Here is an 18663-nt window from a genome sequence, read left to right on the forward strand (position 1 = left end):
TAATAGGATAAAAGTGTGAAAATAAAGTAGAGAACTTAAAAATTTCAAATCAGGCACAATACGAAGGTATGAAAAGCCCTCAGAGTTATCTGTAGCCTAACACTCATGTTAGATTTCAGTGAGAAATTAGAAGAAAAATATTGCATCTTCAAAAAGTAAAGGGTGGGAGGAGAAAAGCCACAGCTCTATCATACAAGCCATGGTAACTCTCAGATAAACTGCAGGTAAACTCATTATAGGGCATGAGAATGGATCAAGCACAAAGGCAGAACTGCTGTCCCAGCAGCAAGGTCCTCAGCTATGCTGACAGCACAAGGGGACTCTACCAAAATGTTGACCAGCATTTTTAGACAGCCAGAAAAAGAGGAAGAATTGAGGCTTCAAATTAAATGGGAATATGTGATCATTGCACTTATAATTGTCCTAGAGACACAAGTGTAGCATTATAAACCTATTAAAATATTTAACACACAAAAGTTTCTACATGCAGCTATAGTAGTTACAGTAGTTCTCAACATGTATAGACTTAACAAGTTTTTATTCTTTTTTTTTTTTAATTATTTTATTTTTAAGGAAAGTATTTATGCAACTTTATATCATAGTGAAATATAGATACAAAATATACTAGTTAGTTTTAAAAGTCCTTTATTCTTAACATATATTCAAGGCACAGAGTCAATCTAACCTTCCTGAATCTTGGAAGAGATGGTGGTTTTACAGAAGGAAAAGAAAAAAAAGTGGAAGAAAAGTACAGACCAAAAATACAGTGATAATGGAAGAAGAAAACTGGTGAAACAGAATTATGTTTTACTTACTGTAATCTAACAGTAATTACTAAGCTACCAGAAAAATTTACTCTAGCATCTTCTCAAGTTTACTAGTCCATTGGCTTGTGCAAAACTACTAGTACTTGGTTCAACAATCCTGATATTACTGGTGCTACTTTGGCTGCAGTATTTACCTGCATGCTGCAAATTTCCAGAAACACATCTGTGGGTATCACATCATTCCATGGTATATAGAAAAGCAACAGAAAATAAAAATGCATTACATTTTCTGTTATGGTTCTTATCCTTTGGAGGGTTCAATCACTCTTGAAGATAAAAGAATATTTTACCCTTTCAAGGCTTCCACATTTTTTCTTAATATGGTCAGTCAGCCTCAATTTAAAAAAAAAAAAATGTTGATTTCACTTCTTTTTTTTTTCCTTGTTTAAATAACTTCTTATTTGAGACATGGGGAGGAATATCAGAGGAGCTGGGGAGTGAGAAATAAAAAGTGCAGATAAAAAAGAAAGCCAGGAAGCAGCAAAAAAAAGGTAGTGGAGAAGGAAAAAAAAAAAAAAAAGCAGCCTTAAGTGTTCTCTAGGCATGGTCTGAACATTCAAGGTAATCAAATCTGGACAAGGCCACTGAAGGCAAGAGAAGCTCTAAGAATGCTTTCTGTGGGTTTTGGCTCAGATGTGACTGCAGCATTGACTTAAAATGACTGGAAATTGGCTGTGAAACAGACAACATTGCTACCACCTTCCTGCCCTGTAGTGGCAAACTAGAAGGTAAACTGAATTCAATGTCCCAGGAAGTAAAACAGTCACCAGACAATGTATGAAGAAATCACATTGCACAGAAAAAGTGAAAGATAATGTATATAAATTGTAAATGATTCCATCTTTTCTTAATAGCCTTGTTACAACTAAGTAAGGGAGAAAACTTGTCCTTTCAGAATATGGATCCATTTACAAAATTTGATAGAAAAGTCGACTTGTATTAAATGAATAGGAGATACTCCTCAGGATTTAAAAAAAAAAAAAAAAAAAAAAAAAAAAAAAAAAAAAAAAAGAGAGAGACTATTAAATCTCCTGATAGAGTTTGTGCTTGAAACGGGAATGCAGAAATAAGAACAGCTAGTGCATGTCTCCGCAAGGCCCTAAGGCCCTACCCAGTACAAGCCTACCACAAGACATTAAAAAGGTACTGAAATACCCAAATTTTTAGATGTCAGTGAAATGACTGAAACTTTGGCTGTGGTTAAATTTAAAAAAATAATAATAATAAAAGGAAAAAAAAGTGTAAGAGCCAAGCTCTGCTGGTGTGTAGTAGCTGCAGCAAAGCAACAGCTGTCCCCGCAAGGAGTATCATAGGGAGAAAAGAACAGCATACACTGAACTAAATAACAGCCCACAATCAGTCGCCAGCTACGTTTATAATAGAAATGTTGTACTTGTAGCAGGAGGACAGTACATGACAGAATTATACTTAAACACACAGAATATGCAGGAGATTGGGCAGGACAGTTTGAAGGCTTTGCAAGCCCTTTCCTAGACACAGGCTTCTGTAACAATATTCCTCCTCAGGAGAGCAGCAAGGAAAGCAAAACAAGGCTGCTGCAGCCTGCTAAATAGATTTCCTTTCTCAGCAACACCCACACGAACAGCACAATCCTGACCTGCAATATGAAATATTGAAAAGAACGTGACCCCATCCATCCAATTAATCTCCAGATGTGTTACAATGTGGTACTCTTCAATTACAGAAAGAAACAGCGGATTCTCTTTGTCTGGTCCACTTTCCCCAAATAGACAACAAGCTACAAACAATGAAATTTGAAACATGAAAGGGAGAATGCATGCAACTATCCACTTTCCTCCCCATCTTAATTTAAATATGGATCATAAACCTGATGTTCCTCCAAAACCACAAATGACTGTATATAAGTGTTTATTAAGGCCTTTGTCTTATGGATTTACAGCACTGGAGAAACACACAAGAGAACCTGACATTCTTTCATTCTCTATATTCTTGTAGTAGAAAGCAAGACAGGCAATGGATTGCATCAGCCCAAGAAATGAGATTGTTAAACCAGACAATTCCTCAATTCCTCAAAATTAAAATTACTTGCTACCTCTTACTCACACATTAAAGTGTATACACTACAAAAACAAACCTTCCCAAAACAGAACTCAATTTTTAGACGAATGTTTCTTCAACACTGAACCAGTCTGAATGCAATCAGGGTTATAATTCCTGTAAGTGTTTTCTCTCAGAGTGGTCCTTTATCTGTCAGATAAGGAGGAGTTGTTGCAGTGAAACGCCCAAGGCTTTGTAAGGATATCCTACCATCACAAGCTTTGCTTTCTCACTAAAAAAGATTCACAATTACAGTCATTTCAAAGGATTTTAGTGCAGAGAACAGTACTGACTGCAAACTCTGTCACAACAGGGCTGTTAGTTTACCAGTTTATGTGTTAACAGCACACAGGAGATGAAGGTATAGAATGAATAAAACTACTTAAGTTATGTCAAATGCAGAAACCTTCAACAGCATGACCTAGCTTCTCATGAAGGAACAGTACACAAGTACACACAGTGTGAAAGATTTTTTTTTTGTGGCAACTGATTGCATGTTTTAATATTTCAGTTGCCTTTGACTAAAATAAACTATCCAATGTACTAGTCAGTAACAAGCTTTTAGTTGAAAAACAAAACAAAGAGGGATGTGGGAAAGATACCCCTTGGCACAGACACCAGTGTGCAAGGAACTCAGTTTCAGGTGCATCTATTTTTAAGCAATTGCTCCTGAATCATTTAAGTCTTCTATGTATGTGAAACACTTACAGGGAATGACAAGCCTAAGAAAAACTACACATTCATACTAACATTTCCTTTGTTGACCATTCATACTAACATTTCCTTTGTAGACAGACAACCTGAAACAACAGAGGAAAAAATATTTAAGAGAAAATATGTATTTTTAAAAGACAGTGAACACCTTGATTGAAGTTCTAGAAGTGTGAAACAGAGGAAAAAGGATGGAAAATTCTCAGCTACCACTTCTGGGAAGGATGTGTTTTTAACCACCTGCTTTTCACCCAGAGTAAACACTAGCTTCTGCAAAGATCTGTACTGGCAGTGCTGTTTGTTTTATGGCAGACAACTTCCTGTATCGCTCTTTGATATTACGAAGTCTCTGAACTACGTTATCCTACCAAAAGCTACTGCTCATAAAAAAAAAAAAAAAAAAAAAAATTTTTACACTCAAACTGACATGCTCACTGACGCTGCAGAAGGACCTCTGGGGAACCCTAAGACGTGTGCTTAGACATGTGCTTCTATATACCTCCTCCCTTAACATGTGAATCAGATGTTTATCCAGACCACTGGCTGAGTATGTATAAGACAAAACACTACCCCATGCTTTTATTTTATATTTAAGAGATACCTGATCAAACCTGTAACTGTGGTGTCTTCCTCATTGCACTTAATTAGTTACAGTACAACACAGGGCAAGGTAGATTTTCATCAACAAGTTATGAAAATGTTTCAAATTGTGTTATTAAATATGCATGGGGTCAAAGATAAAGAATATAGGGCACTCAGGTTAGTGCCAAAATAATCACATGAAATTTCCTGTCTTCACTATGCATGGATTTACAAACAACATATTTGGTTAAATTCTTTGTTAGATTTGTACTGAGGCATGAAAAATTACTTATGAGTTTAAGAATTGGTTTGAGAGTTTTGCACAGTCCATCTCTACACCTTCATACTCATTTTCCTTAGTTCATTCCAGCTATTCACCAATTTGACAACAGCATTAGAGATGAAGGAAATTTATATTTCTTAGCAAATTCCAGTGGCCTGACACAGGCAAATATCCTTCTTGCACTCCTTTCTCAGATTATCTGAGATGTAAGACAGTAAGAAAAATGTACATTTTGAATTCAGAGAAACAAAACTGATCCTGTTCCACTGTCATCAAAAACAAAACCCATATACTTGGATATTTTCCACGATCCATGTTCCAGAAGAGTTACATTCTTATTATACAAATTAACCTTAAAAATGAATAGGGGGGAGGATGGGGGAAGGATTAGAGAGAGAGGATGAAAAAAATGTCCTTTTAAACATTACTGCTGAAGTGACCAGTAGGACTTACACTGAGACGTTTCCAGATATTAAAAAAATACAAAAGCTTTAGAAGATAGCCAAATGGAGAGGTGCTTTATTGCCAACATCAGGGGGAGAATAACAGTACAAAAAAAAAAAAAAAAAAAAAAAAAAGAATACAAAGAACATAAACACAGGTTTAAAAAGACCTTTATCTACAAAGATGCTAGTACCTTAGGTAGCCTTATAGGGAACTTTTAAATGCATTTCTAGAAGCACAGTGCTCACTGTTCCTAATAGCCAGCCATCAACTGACTTCAGACATTACAAACAAGATGGGTAGTCATTCCGGACACTTCTCAGAGACTAAAATTCCACCCCCACCCCCCAGCAAAATTAGTAGCAAAAGTGGCTGAGGCACTTATCTAGGATTTACACATCATATTAGGACAAAATAATTTCAGTGAAGACAGAAAACGCAAGGCTGTATGAGTAATTACACAGCAAAACTTGTTAGTGAGTAGGGGAAAATAAGTTCCCCACAAATGGTAGCTGAGATGAGGCATGCAGATGTTTTTGCTGCAGGTATCCAAGTGCCTTGTAATCATATGTAAATCAAAGCATACTATTGAATTTAGAATATTCTACATCATTATTATTAAATACAAACTACTCTTGCATCAGAGGAAATGAATATCTGTTCTTACAAAACAGATCATTTCATTGTCATCTGAATTCCTTAATGGCAAAGAAAGAAAAGGAAGCCTCCACCTAATAGGCTCACTGAGAACAGCTTCCTGCCACTACTTCTCCCAGAAGTCAGATATACATAATGTATGTTCTGTTAACCAGTCACTTCACTGCTTCAGTTTTTGCTTTCCACCTGCTGCTAATTTCAGTTCTCACTTAGGTCACCTGAGACAGTGATGCATTTTAAATTAATATTGGTAATTTATGAACTATCATCTGAATCTAAATATTTTCATAGTGAATTGAATATTTTTAGAAAAAATATGAATTAACCTCGTGTGCCTTTAGAAACTGTTTCATATTCTGCTACATAATATATTTTTTAGAAAAATAAATTGAGAGGTTCCTGATACAAAACGCTTACAAAAGCATCTTTGAAACCTGTGGCAGAGAAAGATACATTTAGCCATAATCTATGTGGATGCTACACTTTTATATAAAATATATGTTCTTGTTTTGTCTCCTTAAAGCACCTGTTATGGTAGCAACTGAAGTCCTTCATCTGTGACAAAAAATAAAGTTATGCAGCATTAAACTGAAGTTGCTCATGAAAAGCCAATAACACATTTAATTCTGTTTGTGTGCTAAATCTAAGGATGATAACAAAACACCTTTGTTGGCCTCTAATTCTAATTTTCTGTTGTTGTTGATAACCTCATATTAGCTGCATTTTATTTTGCTTCTTTCTACACACTTTCAGAGTTTTGATTAGGAGTCTTCAACAAAAGCCACACAAGCCCTTTGATAAGCACATCACATCACAGCATCTATGGAATTTATTGACTACCATCGGTCACATCTAGGCAACATCTATATGCAGATAGAGTTGTTTTCAATAAATAAAAACACACTCAGTGCACCTACTGGCAGAGTTCCTGAATTTGTTGCTATGCGAACTGCATAACACTTCAGCTACCTAAACACTAGACACTAACAGTTCACACTGAATATGCTAGGCACGTGTGTGCACACTTATATGTACACATATACCCATCTTGCAGTATGTGTTATTATAGCATTAGTGGAAGAATTTTTTTGAAGTATTCCACGTCATCCAGCCAACAGGCAGGGGGTTTTTTGTTTGCTTGTTTTTACATATCTGACAATCTCTTTAACCTCATCTGATTTTAAAATAAACAGTCTCCCATACAAAAGATGCCTTGTATTCATGCTTAAAACACAAAGGAATTGCAAACAAAGGGGTACAGGGGAATTGCAAACAAATGTGAGTAAAATTCTCCTTCATTTCATAAATTAAGTAGACAGACAACTTCTATTAAACAACTCCCAGTGACCTAAGTCAAGTCTTCAGGAACAGCAAAATAAACACACTCTTCTACTGTTGGATGTAAACTTCTGAGTATCAAAGTACATGTGTTTAATGAAGAAGTTCTCACAGTTGGACCATTTAATGAAAAAGATGAGACAGATCAGAGCATGTCAAAAAGACAAGTCAAATGATACATTTCTATTTAAGGAGTTGTTTTGAAATAATAGTTATAATTTTCCACTTGTCTATGGCAGGAACTCACCACCTAAACTGCCAGTACCTAGCACCTGAGTTTACTTGGCTGCAGCAATGACTTTAAACTAACGTTCTGCATTGGCAGAAAGCAAGGGGTTGTGGAAAGCAAGCAACCAATCACCACCAACAGCATCAACAAACAAGCAAACACAAACAACACTGCAGATTGTCACACTCCATCTTCCAGTGGCTGACTATAGCTGACTTAAATAGAGACGGAACATACAGGTCTTCTCCTCACCAAATCTGCTGCTCCACAAAAGTCAGCTGTCTCCAGTCTTGCACAGTAAAGGAAAGCTCTTGATGTGCAGAGTTGTGGGGGAAAAAAAGTGAAATGAGGGTAGCATGGATTTTCTAGTAGACAGGACATGAAAGGCCTCTTTCCACCAGGAAATAAATAAAGTACATTCTAAATTACTGCATGGGAGCACAGAAAAACCTTTGGGCATTTCAAAAGTAGATTAAAACACGAGCTCTCAACACTTACATTTCATTTGCTTGAAGATGGACTTGTTGGGCTCAAGCCAGTGCTGGAAAGGCAAAGCAAAGTTCAGAGGTTAATACAAATCACAGAGGCAACAACATCCTTGAAGATGTATGTGGTACCAAAGATAGGAAGTATGATTTTTGCTTCACCAGGCACACAAACTAGAAAAACCACCTCCATGCAGTTATAATTTACAACTGTAGTGTGCAAACATACTTGATCTTATCACATTTGTAAAGTGTAGTTGAGAAAAATATAAGACAAATATTTCACATACAAATTTAAAGCAGTCATGCTCTACTGATCTATTTGCAGTGGACATTTTAGTCTTACACTTTCAACCATTTTTTCTAGAAGAATGATCATAATGAACAAGTAAGACAAACTACTCAGAAAAGTAAACATCTGTTTGTTACTGCTGTCTTTTACAGTCCCTATAACTAAAGTATCTATCAATACTGTACTCTCAGTCAGTACCCTCAGAAAAGAACAATGTTGTGTTTCCTAGGAAAAATTAACAATCTGAAAGGGAAAATATCATATTTTTCCATGAAATGTTTACTTTATGGATAGTCAATGCACAATGAGGAGATATGGATGTCCACCAGTTGGTTTTTAAGTTTGCAAAGAAGGACTTCAAATGGAAATGCAATGGGAAAATAAATAAATAAATAAAATTTCACTTTTTATTCTACTAGAAAAATAAACTCAGATGCTTCCATGACAAAAAGCTATGCTCACATTTCTGTTAAGAGCCTTAACACATCTCCTGCTAACACTAGCTGAACCATTAGGAGGATGTTTTGATTGACAAAAGAACATGCTGATATTGAAGCACCACTTCTGACCACTGCCAAGAGCATTTGTACAAGGATTTTTCCCGTAAGCAAAAAATCTCCACACTAAAATGATATTTGTGCTGCAGAAGCAGCTGGTCAAAAAGCATACTATTCAGTTTTAATAAGCATAATCAACACTGTCAGGCCTTGAACCAAGGGGGTTGCATTTTTAACCCTTTTCATTCTATCTCAAAAACCTATAATATACTGCAAAAAGACAACAGCATTTGTAAAAACGTGTAATATTAAAATACCTTGGAAAGAAGATTTCCAAACTTCTGTGGACTTTCAGAAATTGTCACATATAGTTAACAGCAATATTGGATATAAGCTCTTTTATGTATTTCTGTTTGAAACTTGCTTGCCACTTTGAGACTGATATAGAACACTGGTACACAAAAAATAAATAAATAAAGCCACCAAACAAAAGAGAAAAAGAACCCTGAGCCCTAACCAGTTAACAACAACAAAAAATTCTTCCTCTTCCCTCTACCCAGTACATCTCTTTTTGGGAGGCAGGGAAGAAGAAAGAAACGCTAAGAAAACAATCCTGTCACCAGCTTACCAGAATTGTCTAGCTTGTTTTAATCTTTTCTAGACCACAGAGATGCATTATTTCTTCATCTTTCTCTGAAGCAATGGTGAACGGATTGGCAGTGAGGTTTGTTCAGAAAGTGGTAAAGTAATTCAAGAAATCTGCTGCAGTCTGAAGTACTTTATAGATATATAATCCAGAATTAATTAACAGACAGCATACCAGTCAAGTCACATGGATATGCAAATTTACTTTCCTTAATCTATTCACACGCCTGCCTCACCTCCACCAGGATACAGACAGTTCTAGCTGAAGACTCAGACAGAAGAGAGGAACTTGTACAAAGTGCAGTCCTGTGCTGTTCCCAGGGAGCCGAAAGTTAAGAGGTATTTCATTATTTTCATCTAGCCCGAGCAGGACAAAATTTGCTTGATATTTCCCTTTGAAAGGCCAAGCTGAAATACCAGCACAGCTTTTATGGATATTTGAAAAACTCAATTACCTATTCTAACAAAAAGCAAAGGAAAAAAAAATTGCAAATATGAAACCCTCACAATTCATCATATGAATAGTGAAAAAGGGCAAACTGGACAGAACAATTAATCCAATTATCTTTATTTAATTAAGGAAGGCAAAAAGTGAATGGAGCAGGGACCTAAAAATATCCCTGAGCACCACATAAAATAGGCTGTGCAAACATCGATCAAATGCCTCATGCACCAAACTCCCTGGAACACGGATTTATCTCATGTATCCAGAAGCAAACAGATGTTTCACCAAGACCTGATTTTCATGGGTTAAAAACAGATAGAAAAGAAACAGCAATTAAGCAGTCTAGACTTTCACTTGGAGGTCAGAGAACTGACAGGCAGTTTTTAGGAGCTCAGATTTCCGTGGTGACCTTCTGTTGGTGCAAACATATAGGCGATTCAACTGAATCTCCCAGAAAACTAAGCAGTTACTTTATAATTTGTGATGATTTTCAAAGGCACAGCAATTAGATGCCAAGTGCTGTCTGAGTGTCAGGGGAAGACAAACACCTAGTCACTGCTAGTACTTCTGAAAATAGCCACCCCTATATTGTTTGCATATTTCAATTTGATTTTTAGGAAAGATTTTCCCCTGAGTACTTATCTTCCAGCCATACAGTGTTAACTATTAATAATTAATAACTGTGCCTCCTCACTACTATATTCATGCTATATTTATTCCAAGATTAATTAGCTGTTATAGCTAGGACCAGATTAAGGTTCCTATGAATTCATACAGGGTTTTCTGCAGCAATTTTCAATTGAAAAGCATTTGTCATTGCAAAATGTCTTTATGTTTCAAATGTGTGGGGTTTGTTTTTCACATTTTTACTGAAAAAGAAAAAAAAAAAAAAAAAACAATTGAAAGGAAAATATAATGGTTCATTTTGAATTAGCTTGTTAGGCAAATTTTTTAAAGTATTTTAGATCTTCAATTATAAAAAAGTTTCATTACTACAGTATGCCACATCGTCTTGTCGGAACAGACCACAAGTGTTTCGAACTCTCTTGTAAGGCTAACACCTAACAGGACAAATAAAACAGACACACGACATAAACCAGACTTAAGCCTGGAACCCTAGACAAGAATTTAATTCCTCTCCATCTAATGAAATGCACAAACTAGGAACAAAGAAAAAAATCTTACAGAGCTTCATTTTTGCCTGATGAATTTCCCCATGGTCCATACAGGCTGCTTTAATTGGACAATGGCATATGCCCTCACACTAGCTTGGCTTTATACAGGATAATCCTTAATAATGATCACAAATCATTCCTTCAGGGGCTGAGCTTCCTGTTTCTGAGAGGAAACACTATCAACCTGGTCATCATCTAGCACAGAAGAAAATACTTTGGTCCTAATCCAACTAACATCTGTTACTAAGGCCCTTGTGTGGAAATTCATGCTCAACACTGACAACTTCTAGTCTCGTGCTGAAAGAAGTTTGGGTGGGAGATGGGTATCTGGATGGTCAGCCAGACATCCTTGCATAAGCAGAAGACAGAGAGCAAGTCACTTAGAGGTCTTGAAGATCAGTCACAAGGATAGCTACTGACTCTTCATGCTTCAAGTGCCAATGGTGAGTAAGCAAAATACTACAGATAATCACCTTTGGTCTTGAGATCCTAAAATATGCTTAAAATTGTCTTCTGTCCTTCAGTAACTACAGGCTCTCTCACTAAGGGTTCATTGCAACTGCAAGCTGTGCTTCAGACTAGAGCAATTTTTACTTTGTAAATACAGCCCTCACTTCTGATCAGCATTTAAGTGGCACTGAGTAATCATTAGCGTGGCCAGGTGTGTGCCTGCTTACCCAGGAATGCTGAGTAGCTGATGTGCTACCAGCTTCCACTGCAAAAGCTCAGGATAAGCAAGGACACCACACAAGGGTAAATGCTCCATTCTAGTAAGTCAATTTAACTCTGCAAACACTGATGTGCTACTGGAAAAGATACTGCAGCCAGCAACCTGCCTCAAATGCAGTCATCCACTGCAAAGCTCAGGCAAGACTGAGTTTGGTCTCAGTACAGCACAGGGACAAGGCTTTTCAAATAAAAAGGGGGAAGAAAAGAGCACGCAATATTCTGTACCTATTCTCACAGTCCTTGTAAGGGGTCAGGTATCATTATAATCCCCATATTGCTCTTCCTCCACGTTGTGACAGACACTCTACAACACAAAAAAGTGTGCTCCATCTCCTCCTCCTACAGGCTCTTGTGTAAGCCTGGCCTAAAACAAAGCTAAGCTCCTAAACAATTCCCAAGCCAGCCACTTGGGACTTGACCAACCGTAAGGGCAATGAACTCAGTGACTCAACATGAGGTTTTTGATCTAGTCTCTGTGCTTGCAGGAGGAATGTTAATGAAGGGACAACCAGAAGTGGTGAAACACCAACACTTAATATTTAAATCATCTTCAGCAAGCAATACCCAGTCAGGTACCCAGTCACATGTGCATACAGTGAAAGAGTGAGAAAAGCCAGCAGATATCACAATAATAATCTGGCCATGGAAGGCTTTGATTGAAGATTTTAAGAAACAGAAGAAAGCAGGAAAATGGATAGATGCATAAAAACACTGCTAAAATAAAAAAAAAATAAAAAAATAATTTCTATTTAAACCTCATCCCTGTATTAATCTTTAAAATGAATACCTACCCTTCCCCTTTAATAAAAAGCAAAAACAAAATCAAAATCAATTTGCTTTAGCCTCAAGGCAGTGACTTGCACCAGGTCACTGCCTGCCAAAATTTAGACTCAGAACAATAGTAACAGTATCCAGAGCTAATGGCAGCTCAGACAAGGGAAATTAATTGGGTGCCTGCTCTATAGCAGACAAATGACCCATGGCACCTGCATGTCTCTTTCTTCATGCCCTGGGGCTGACACCATTTATTCACGCCTTCAGGAATATCTAAAACAAGAATATTGATACTGTTCTGTTGCAGTAAAGGAGCTGTTCCTCTCTACTGTTCTCATAAAACAACCCTAGCTGGCAGTGCACTAAGCAAAAAGAAACAGCAAACATCACCAACACAAAAATGAATCTGGTCCAGAAACAGTACCACACACGGGAACAGAAGCAATATTTCTACAACTCCAGGCTGAAATTTATTAAACAAATTTCCAAATTCTTATTCTGTCATTCCAAACACACTGGCGTTTTCAGAGAATGTCCAATGCTCTAAGTTAGAGTAGCTCAACTGATTCATAACCTCTATATCAGCTGAGCATCTGGTCCTAAAATCTGCACATATTGATGTATGCATGGAGCTGCCACACTCTGGCAGCCAACAGCTTCACAACTGATGGAAGAATGATCTTTATTTTTATCAAATCAGGCTGCACAATTTTTCAGTTTACAAGGTTACTAATCAAAGACATTTCAGTTAGCAGCATTAGTGCTAGATTAAGTGTGTATATTCACATTGTTTTTTCTATTTGTGCAGAAAATTTTGTTTACTGTTCACAAATACACCTCTACTGCTAAAAGCAAGTGCCCATTTAACTCAGCACTCTATCCCTGAAAATGGCCTGAAGGAAACACTTAGAAAAAGAACAAGAGTAGTTGCTGTATTATTCACTGGGCTTGTTGTCCAGCAGAATCCTTTACATTAGCCTCCAGTTGTTTGTTAGTCTTTGTAGACTTTCACCAATTTATCTGAACATTTATTTTTCAACATATTTTTTGCTATTTTTGGCATCAACAACAATAAATTCTATGGCTAGATACAGTAATTTTTAAAAAGTGTTTTGGTACATCAATTATTCATGACTTTAAGTGCCCTTAGTTCTAAGAATTACCTAGCAAGATTTCCTTCATCATCCTCTCCAAGCCATTATATATTGCATTTTCTACTCAATCTGTTACCCTTTTCCTGGCCAAATTATCCTAGTCTAATCCAGCTCTCTTTGCATGAAAGCCTTTATGTCATTCTCATGGCCTTCTCTGATCCTTTTCTACTTCTACTATATTTTTTGAAACAGCATGACTTTACTGTACACACTGAGCAATACCACATCGTGACCTTATGCAAAAGCACATATTTTTTTTGTGACAACTCTGTACAGAGATATTCGTATACACAGAAAAGCATTAAAATTTTATTTAAACTATGGCTGTGGTAGTCTAGCATTCAGTTTGTAATACTTCTGTTCTACCCCTTCAAAGAAACTGGAAATCTCAGTTCTCTTTCTATAGGTGTATGGAGTCTTAAAAGTCATTATGCAAAGATGTAAGCTTTGTTAAACTAAGGTTGAAAATTGACTGTTTTCTCCTTCTGCCAACTTTCACCACCCTCACATGGAACTAAGTACACAACTTGAAAAACATGTATTAAATAGCTGCTGCTGTTAAAGCAGAGATCAGCTGTGCCCAAGACTTGCTGACTTTTTCAAAAAGTCTCTCTGATGAGGCATTGCTGTACATGTCATATACATGCCCCATTAAAAACAGAACTGCTACTTCATGATAAAAAAATCTATTATTCAAGGACAGAAGTCTCCAGTTTCCTTAATTAGTAAATACTGAGACAATGCTGAACAGCTTGGGCTGTAAGACTAAACAAATGGTCTGCCCAGGTCCATTACATGTGATGTACCCTCGAATACAAAAGGGATTCTCCAGCAGCCTTGCTAGTGAAATAATCATGTAATCTGTCAGAAAACTGCCTGTGTAAAGACGTGCCTATCAATTTTTAGTACTTCTAAGCTTGAAAGCATAAAGAAGATTGGATTTGTGACAGTTTTCTAGGGGACAACAGACAGGAGTACCAGCAAGACGGTAGTGCACAATGTCTTCTTTTTAACAATACACAGAGACAGGCTCCAGGCTCTGGGGAAGTCAGAAAATCCCACTGTATTCACAGCCACTACTCCAGATCTCCTCTGTTAGTGGGAGTGTATTGACACAACAATTTTGCTGAGTTAAAGGCTCTGTTTTCATACTGTCAGGCATACACTTGCAGAGCTAGAACTACTACACACTACACTGTTCCCACTCAACCCAGCAGCCTGTTCAAATGAGAAAGCACCTTACTGCTTCAGGATGACTACAGTCTCAAACACTCCTACAGCAAACAGTGAGATTTCACAGATGCTATAGGGTCCTACAAAGTCTTTTCATAACACCTAACTCTTCCAATCTACCTCTTAGATAGCTCCAAGGTGTTTTTACCTAACTACCACCACCAAAAACTATAAAAACAAACAAACAAAAAAACAACACCAGTTTAATTTTGCACATTTCCAACTTTAAATCTGCCCAGATGCTCTCCTAAAGAGATTTAAAGAACAGATTCCATCACACTACCATATTCCTTTGGTCCAGTCCTCCACTCTTCTGAAAACCAGTGGCCTCCCTCAACAAGAATCCTCCCTCTAGCCAGAGCTGCTAAAGAGTAGATGTATTATTTCACCTTAGCCCCATCTCCCACAAGCCCAAATGATGCAAAACAGGTGCTGTGCCAACCTGGGGCCTCTGGCACAGAATTGGCTATGCCGTATATCAAGGGTGAGAGTGTGATAACTGACCTCAATATAATAGGTAATACAAGGAAAAAGTATCAATACACAATTCCTTGAGCAGCAGAGTTAGTAACACCTCTTCCAGGTATGTCTCCACTTATGTCTAAAAAATGTACAAGCTCCAAATGAAGATCCATGGGTTCTCACAGTATCTCTCTTCACTCTTTAGATTCCCTGTGGGACCCGTTTGTACTGCAGCATTTCACTTAGTAAGAAGAACAGGGTTTTACTCACAGGTATGGCAGCTCATCTTTGTGAAATCTTATGGGAACTTAATGCTTGAGACTTATATCCTCAGCCAGACTTGATTGAAACTGGCTTCAAGAGTTACTAAGATAGAGATTCAGGGAGAAAAGCAAAGTGATGCCATATACCTAGTTTCCCCAGGAATATAGAATAAAAATTCAACAGTTAACTTATGAACACTAAGAACTCATTAATTCCTACTATAGTGTGATTAGACATGAAATGGTGTATTGCAATTTACCACAAACTCTTACTACAAACCTGGCTTTTCCAAAGATACTCTAAGGTGCAGTTTCCCCAATGGGATATCCAAGTGTGACACTAAAAGAAAGAACAGCAGAGGTGGAGTAGAACCCACAGTCTTTTAACTACTAGTTCAATTTGCTGTCACTGTTATCATTCCTTTTTCATATATCCAAAGACCTACAAAAAGCTACCATGCTGCATTCAGCCAAGAATGTCTTCCAGGATTTCTTTTTTGTTTGGAACAGAAAGTGGAAAACCTACAGAAACTTTTTACATAGATCAAATATGCCTAAAATATTCACACACATTAATTTATACAGAAAGAAAGAGTCATTATTAAATGGGGAGGGAAGGAAGGGGGAAGAACTATACCTCCCGTGGGAGGGACCCCACGTGGAGCAGGGGCAGAGTGACTGTGAAGGAGCATTGGAGACAATGCATTAGGGACTGACTGCAACCCCCATTCCCCGTTCCCCTGCACTGCTCAGGGATAGGAGGTTGAAGATGATGGATGGGAGGAAGGTGTTTTTTAGTTTGCTTTTATTTTTTTAATGCTCTAGTCTGTTAGTAATAGGCTGTAAATTACTTTAATCTCACTATGATGAGCCTGTTATGCCTATGACGATAATCAGTGAGTGATCTCCGTATCCTTTTTTTGACCTGTGAGCCCTTCTCATTGTATTTTCTAACCCTTTTCCTTTGAGGAGGTGGCGTGAGGGAGTGGTTGTGATGGAGTTCAGCTTCCCAGCAGGATAGAACCACCACAGTTATCTCCCTGTGAAGTCTGATCTTGTTTCCAGAGATCATTTGTGTTTTTTTGTTTGTTTGTTTTCTTCTGGCCAAGCTCTACAAGTAGTACTTGTGACAGGAAGTTATCTTCAACATTCTTTAGAAATGTCCTAGACCTGCTTATCACAGCATTACAATATTCCCTGTCTTTGTCTAGGAAATTGAAATCCCCCATAAGGACAAGGGCTACTGATCCAGAGATTCCTCCTAATAGCTCATAGAATAACTCACCTGAGTGGGCAATCAATAGTAGACACCCACCATGACATCAGCTTTGCTATTCATCCCCTTAATCCTCACCCAGCAGCTCTCTACTGCATCACACCTATCTTCAAAGGCTGTACAATCCAGCCTCTCCTGTACACACAGTGCACCTCCACCTTGCCTGCCCTGCCTATCCCTCCTAAAGGCTCCTGGTATGTCTCCATCCCAGCACTCCAGTCATGGGATGCATTCTGCCTAGTCTCATTAATATCAGTGATATCATAGCTCTGAGAAAGGACCAACACTTCCAGTTCATACCAGTCATTCCTCATGCTGTGTTATGTTGGTATACAAGCATTTCTGGTGTGCTCCTAAATCAGCTGCTCCCTGGAGCAGCATAGATGTTCTCCTCAGCCTTGGCAGACAGCACTTCACTGTTCCTTTCCTTATCTTCAGTGGTCTTAATAACTCTACTAAAAATAGTTTTCTTGTTTTAGCTTTTAGTAAAACTACTTTTAAATATACTTCAGAATCTAGTGCCTAGCTTCTGTTTCTGTTGATCTTTAACATAAACACCTTCAATAAAGTGATAGAGATCTTAAAATACCTCCAAAAAGATAGATAAATTTTTTGACCAATTGCTCCCATTAGGTTTTTCCAGGTGTACTGACAGCTGGCTTAAACGAGAAACAAATTCTCTTCCTGAAACTTTATTTTTCCTCTGCTTTATATTCTGATGCACATAGAACCGTATCCTCTTATGCGCTGTTTTGGTGAACTAAATAGGTTATGCCCTTCCTAATATTGTCTAAAAAAAGCTTTCCATTCTCTTGATCATTCAAATACTCCTCCTGCTTTATTTAAATTAATCATTCTTGAAAGCAGACAAGCTAGATCAAAATAGCTGAGGCCTCATTAGGATGTAATTACATTAATACATTCCTGAAAATACAATCCTAAGGAACAGACTGTGTTTGCTTTTATCATTGCTACATCATGCTGGTGGCATATTACCAAGAACAGATCAGGCAATGCTCATTTTATTCATTGTCCTGTATTTCTTTTCCTTTGGGGCACTGATGTATATTGTCACACGCATTGTTAAACTCTATGAATCATAGAATATCCCAAGTTGGAAGGGACCCACAAGAATGACTGAGTCCAACTCATGCTCCACTCCTCCTCAAGAGGAAGCTGTAGGCCTCCATGAGGTCTCCCCTCAGTCTACTCTTCTCTATGATGAGCAGACCGAGTGACACTCTCTTACTAGTTTTGTCCACTTTCTATAATGGTGCCCCCAACTGCACGCAGCACTCAAATTGAGGCCACACCAGCACGGAGCAGAGCTGGAAAATCCCTTCTTTTGACAGACTGGCAATGCTGTGCCTGATGTACCCCAGGGTACAATTGGCCCTCCTGGCTGCCAGGGCACACTGTTGGCTTATATTCAACTTGCCAGCAACCAGAACCACCGTCCCCCCATACCTTTCCACAGAGCTGCTCTCCAGCTTCTCAACCCCATGTCTGTACATATAGCCAGGGTTGCCCTGTCCCAGGTGCAGAATCCAGCACTTGTTAAGTTTCACATAGTTAGTGACCACTCAGTCCTCTGGGTCTGTCAAGATCTCTCCGCAAGGCCTCTTTATCCCCCAAGAGAGTCAACAGCTCCTCCCAATTCAGCATCATCTGCAACCTTAGTGTGCATTCACCTCTTACATCCAGACCATTTGTAAAAAATAAAATAAAAATAAAATTTAAAAAAATGATGAGAACTAGTCCCAACATGGAGCCCTGGGAACCCCACTAGTTACTGGCAGCCAGCCTGATGTGACCCCATTTATTATAACCCTTTAAGCCCAACCCATTAGCCAACTGTTCACCCATCATATTATTTATTTGTCTAGCTATATGCTGGACATTTTTCCCAGAAAGATACTGTGAGAGACAGTATTGAAAGCTTTGCTAAAAATACAAAAATATTACATCAGATGGCTTCCCTTGGTCAGCTAGGTCGGTAACCTTGTTGTAGAAGGAAATTAAGTTAATTGGCCCAATAGACTTATGTGCATCCAGACACAGCAGCAAATTCTGCACAAGTTCA

The 18663-nt window shown here is 37.9% G+C and overlaps 1 protein-coding gene across 5 annotated transcripts in view; it reads right to left on the reverse strand.

Annotated features, from left to right (window-relative positions):
• FRMD3 (FERM domain containing 3) overlaps nucleotides 1-18663 on the reverse strand; it is a 148892-nt gene that overhangs the window by 64447 nt on the left and 65782 nt on the right. For 4 of the 5 annotated variants that reach the window (XM_072031134.1, XM_027446530.3, XM_072031133.1 and 1 more), the window contains one exon: nucleotides 7649-7691. In XM_072031134.1, the coding sequence (XP_071887235.1) occupies nucleotides 7649-7691 (43 nt within the window). Of the gene's footprint in view, nucleotides 1-7648; nucleotides 7692-14862; nucleotides 14882-18663 lie in introns of those variants that run through there. The other variant, XM_038170781.2, reaches the window with a different exon arrangement.

Source organism: Anas platyrhynchos, chromosome Z (assembly GCF_047663525.1).
Source record: "Anas platyrhynchos isolate ZD024472 breed Pekin duck chromosome Z, IASCAAS_PekinDuck_T2T, whole genome shotgun sequence".
In the NCBI taxonomy this organism is placed as follows: Eukaryota; Metazoa; Chordata; class Aves; order Anseriformes; family Anatidae; genus Anas; species Anas platyrhynchos.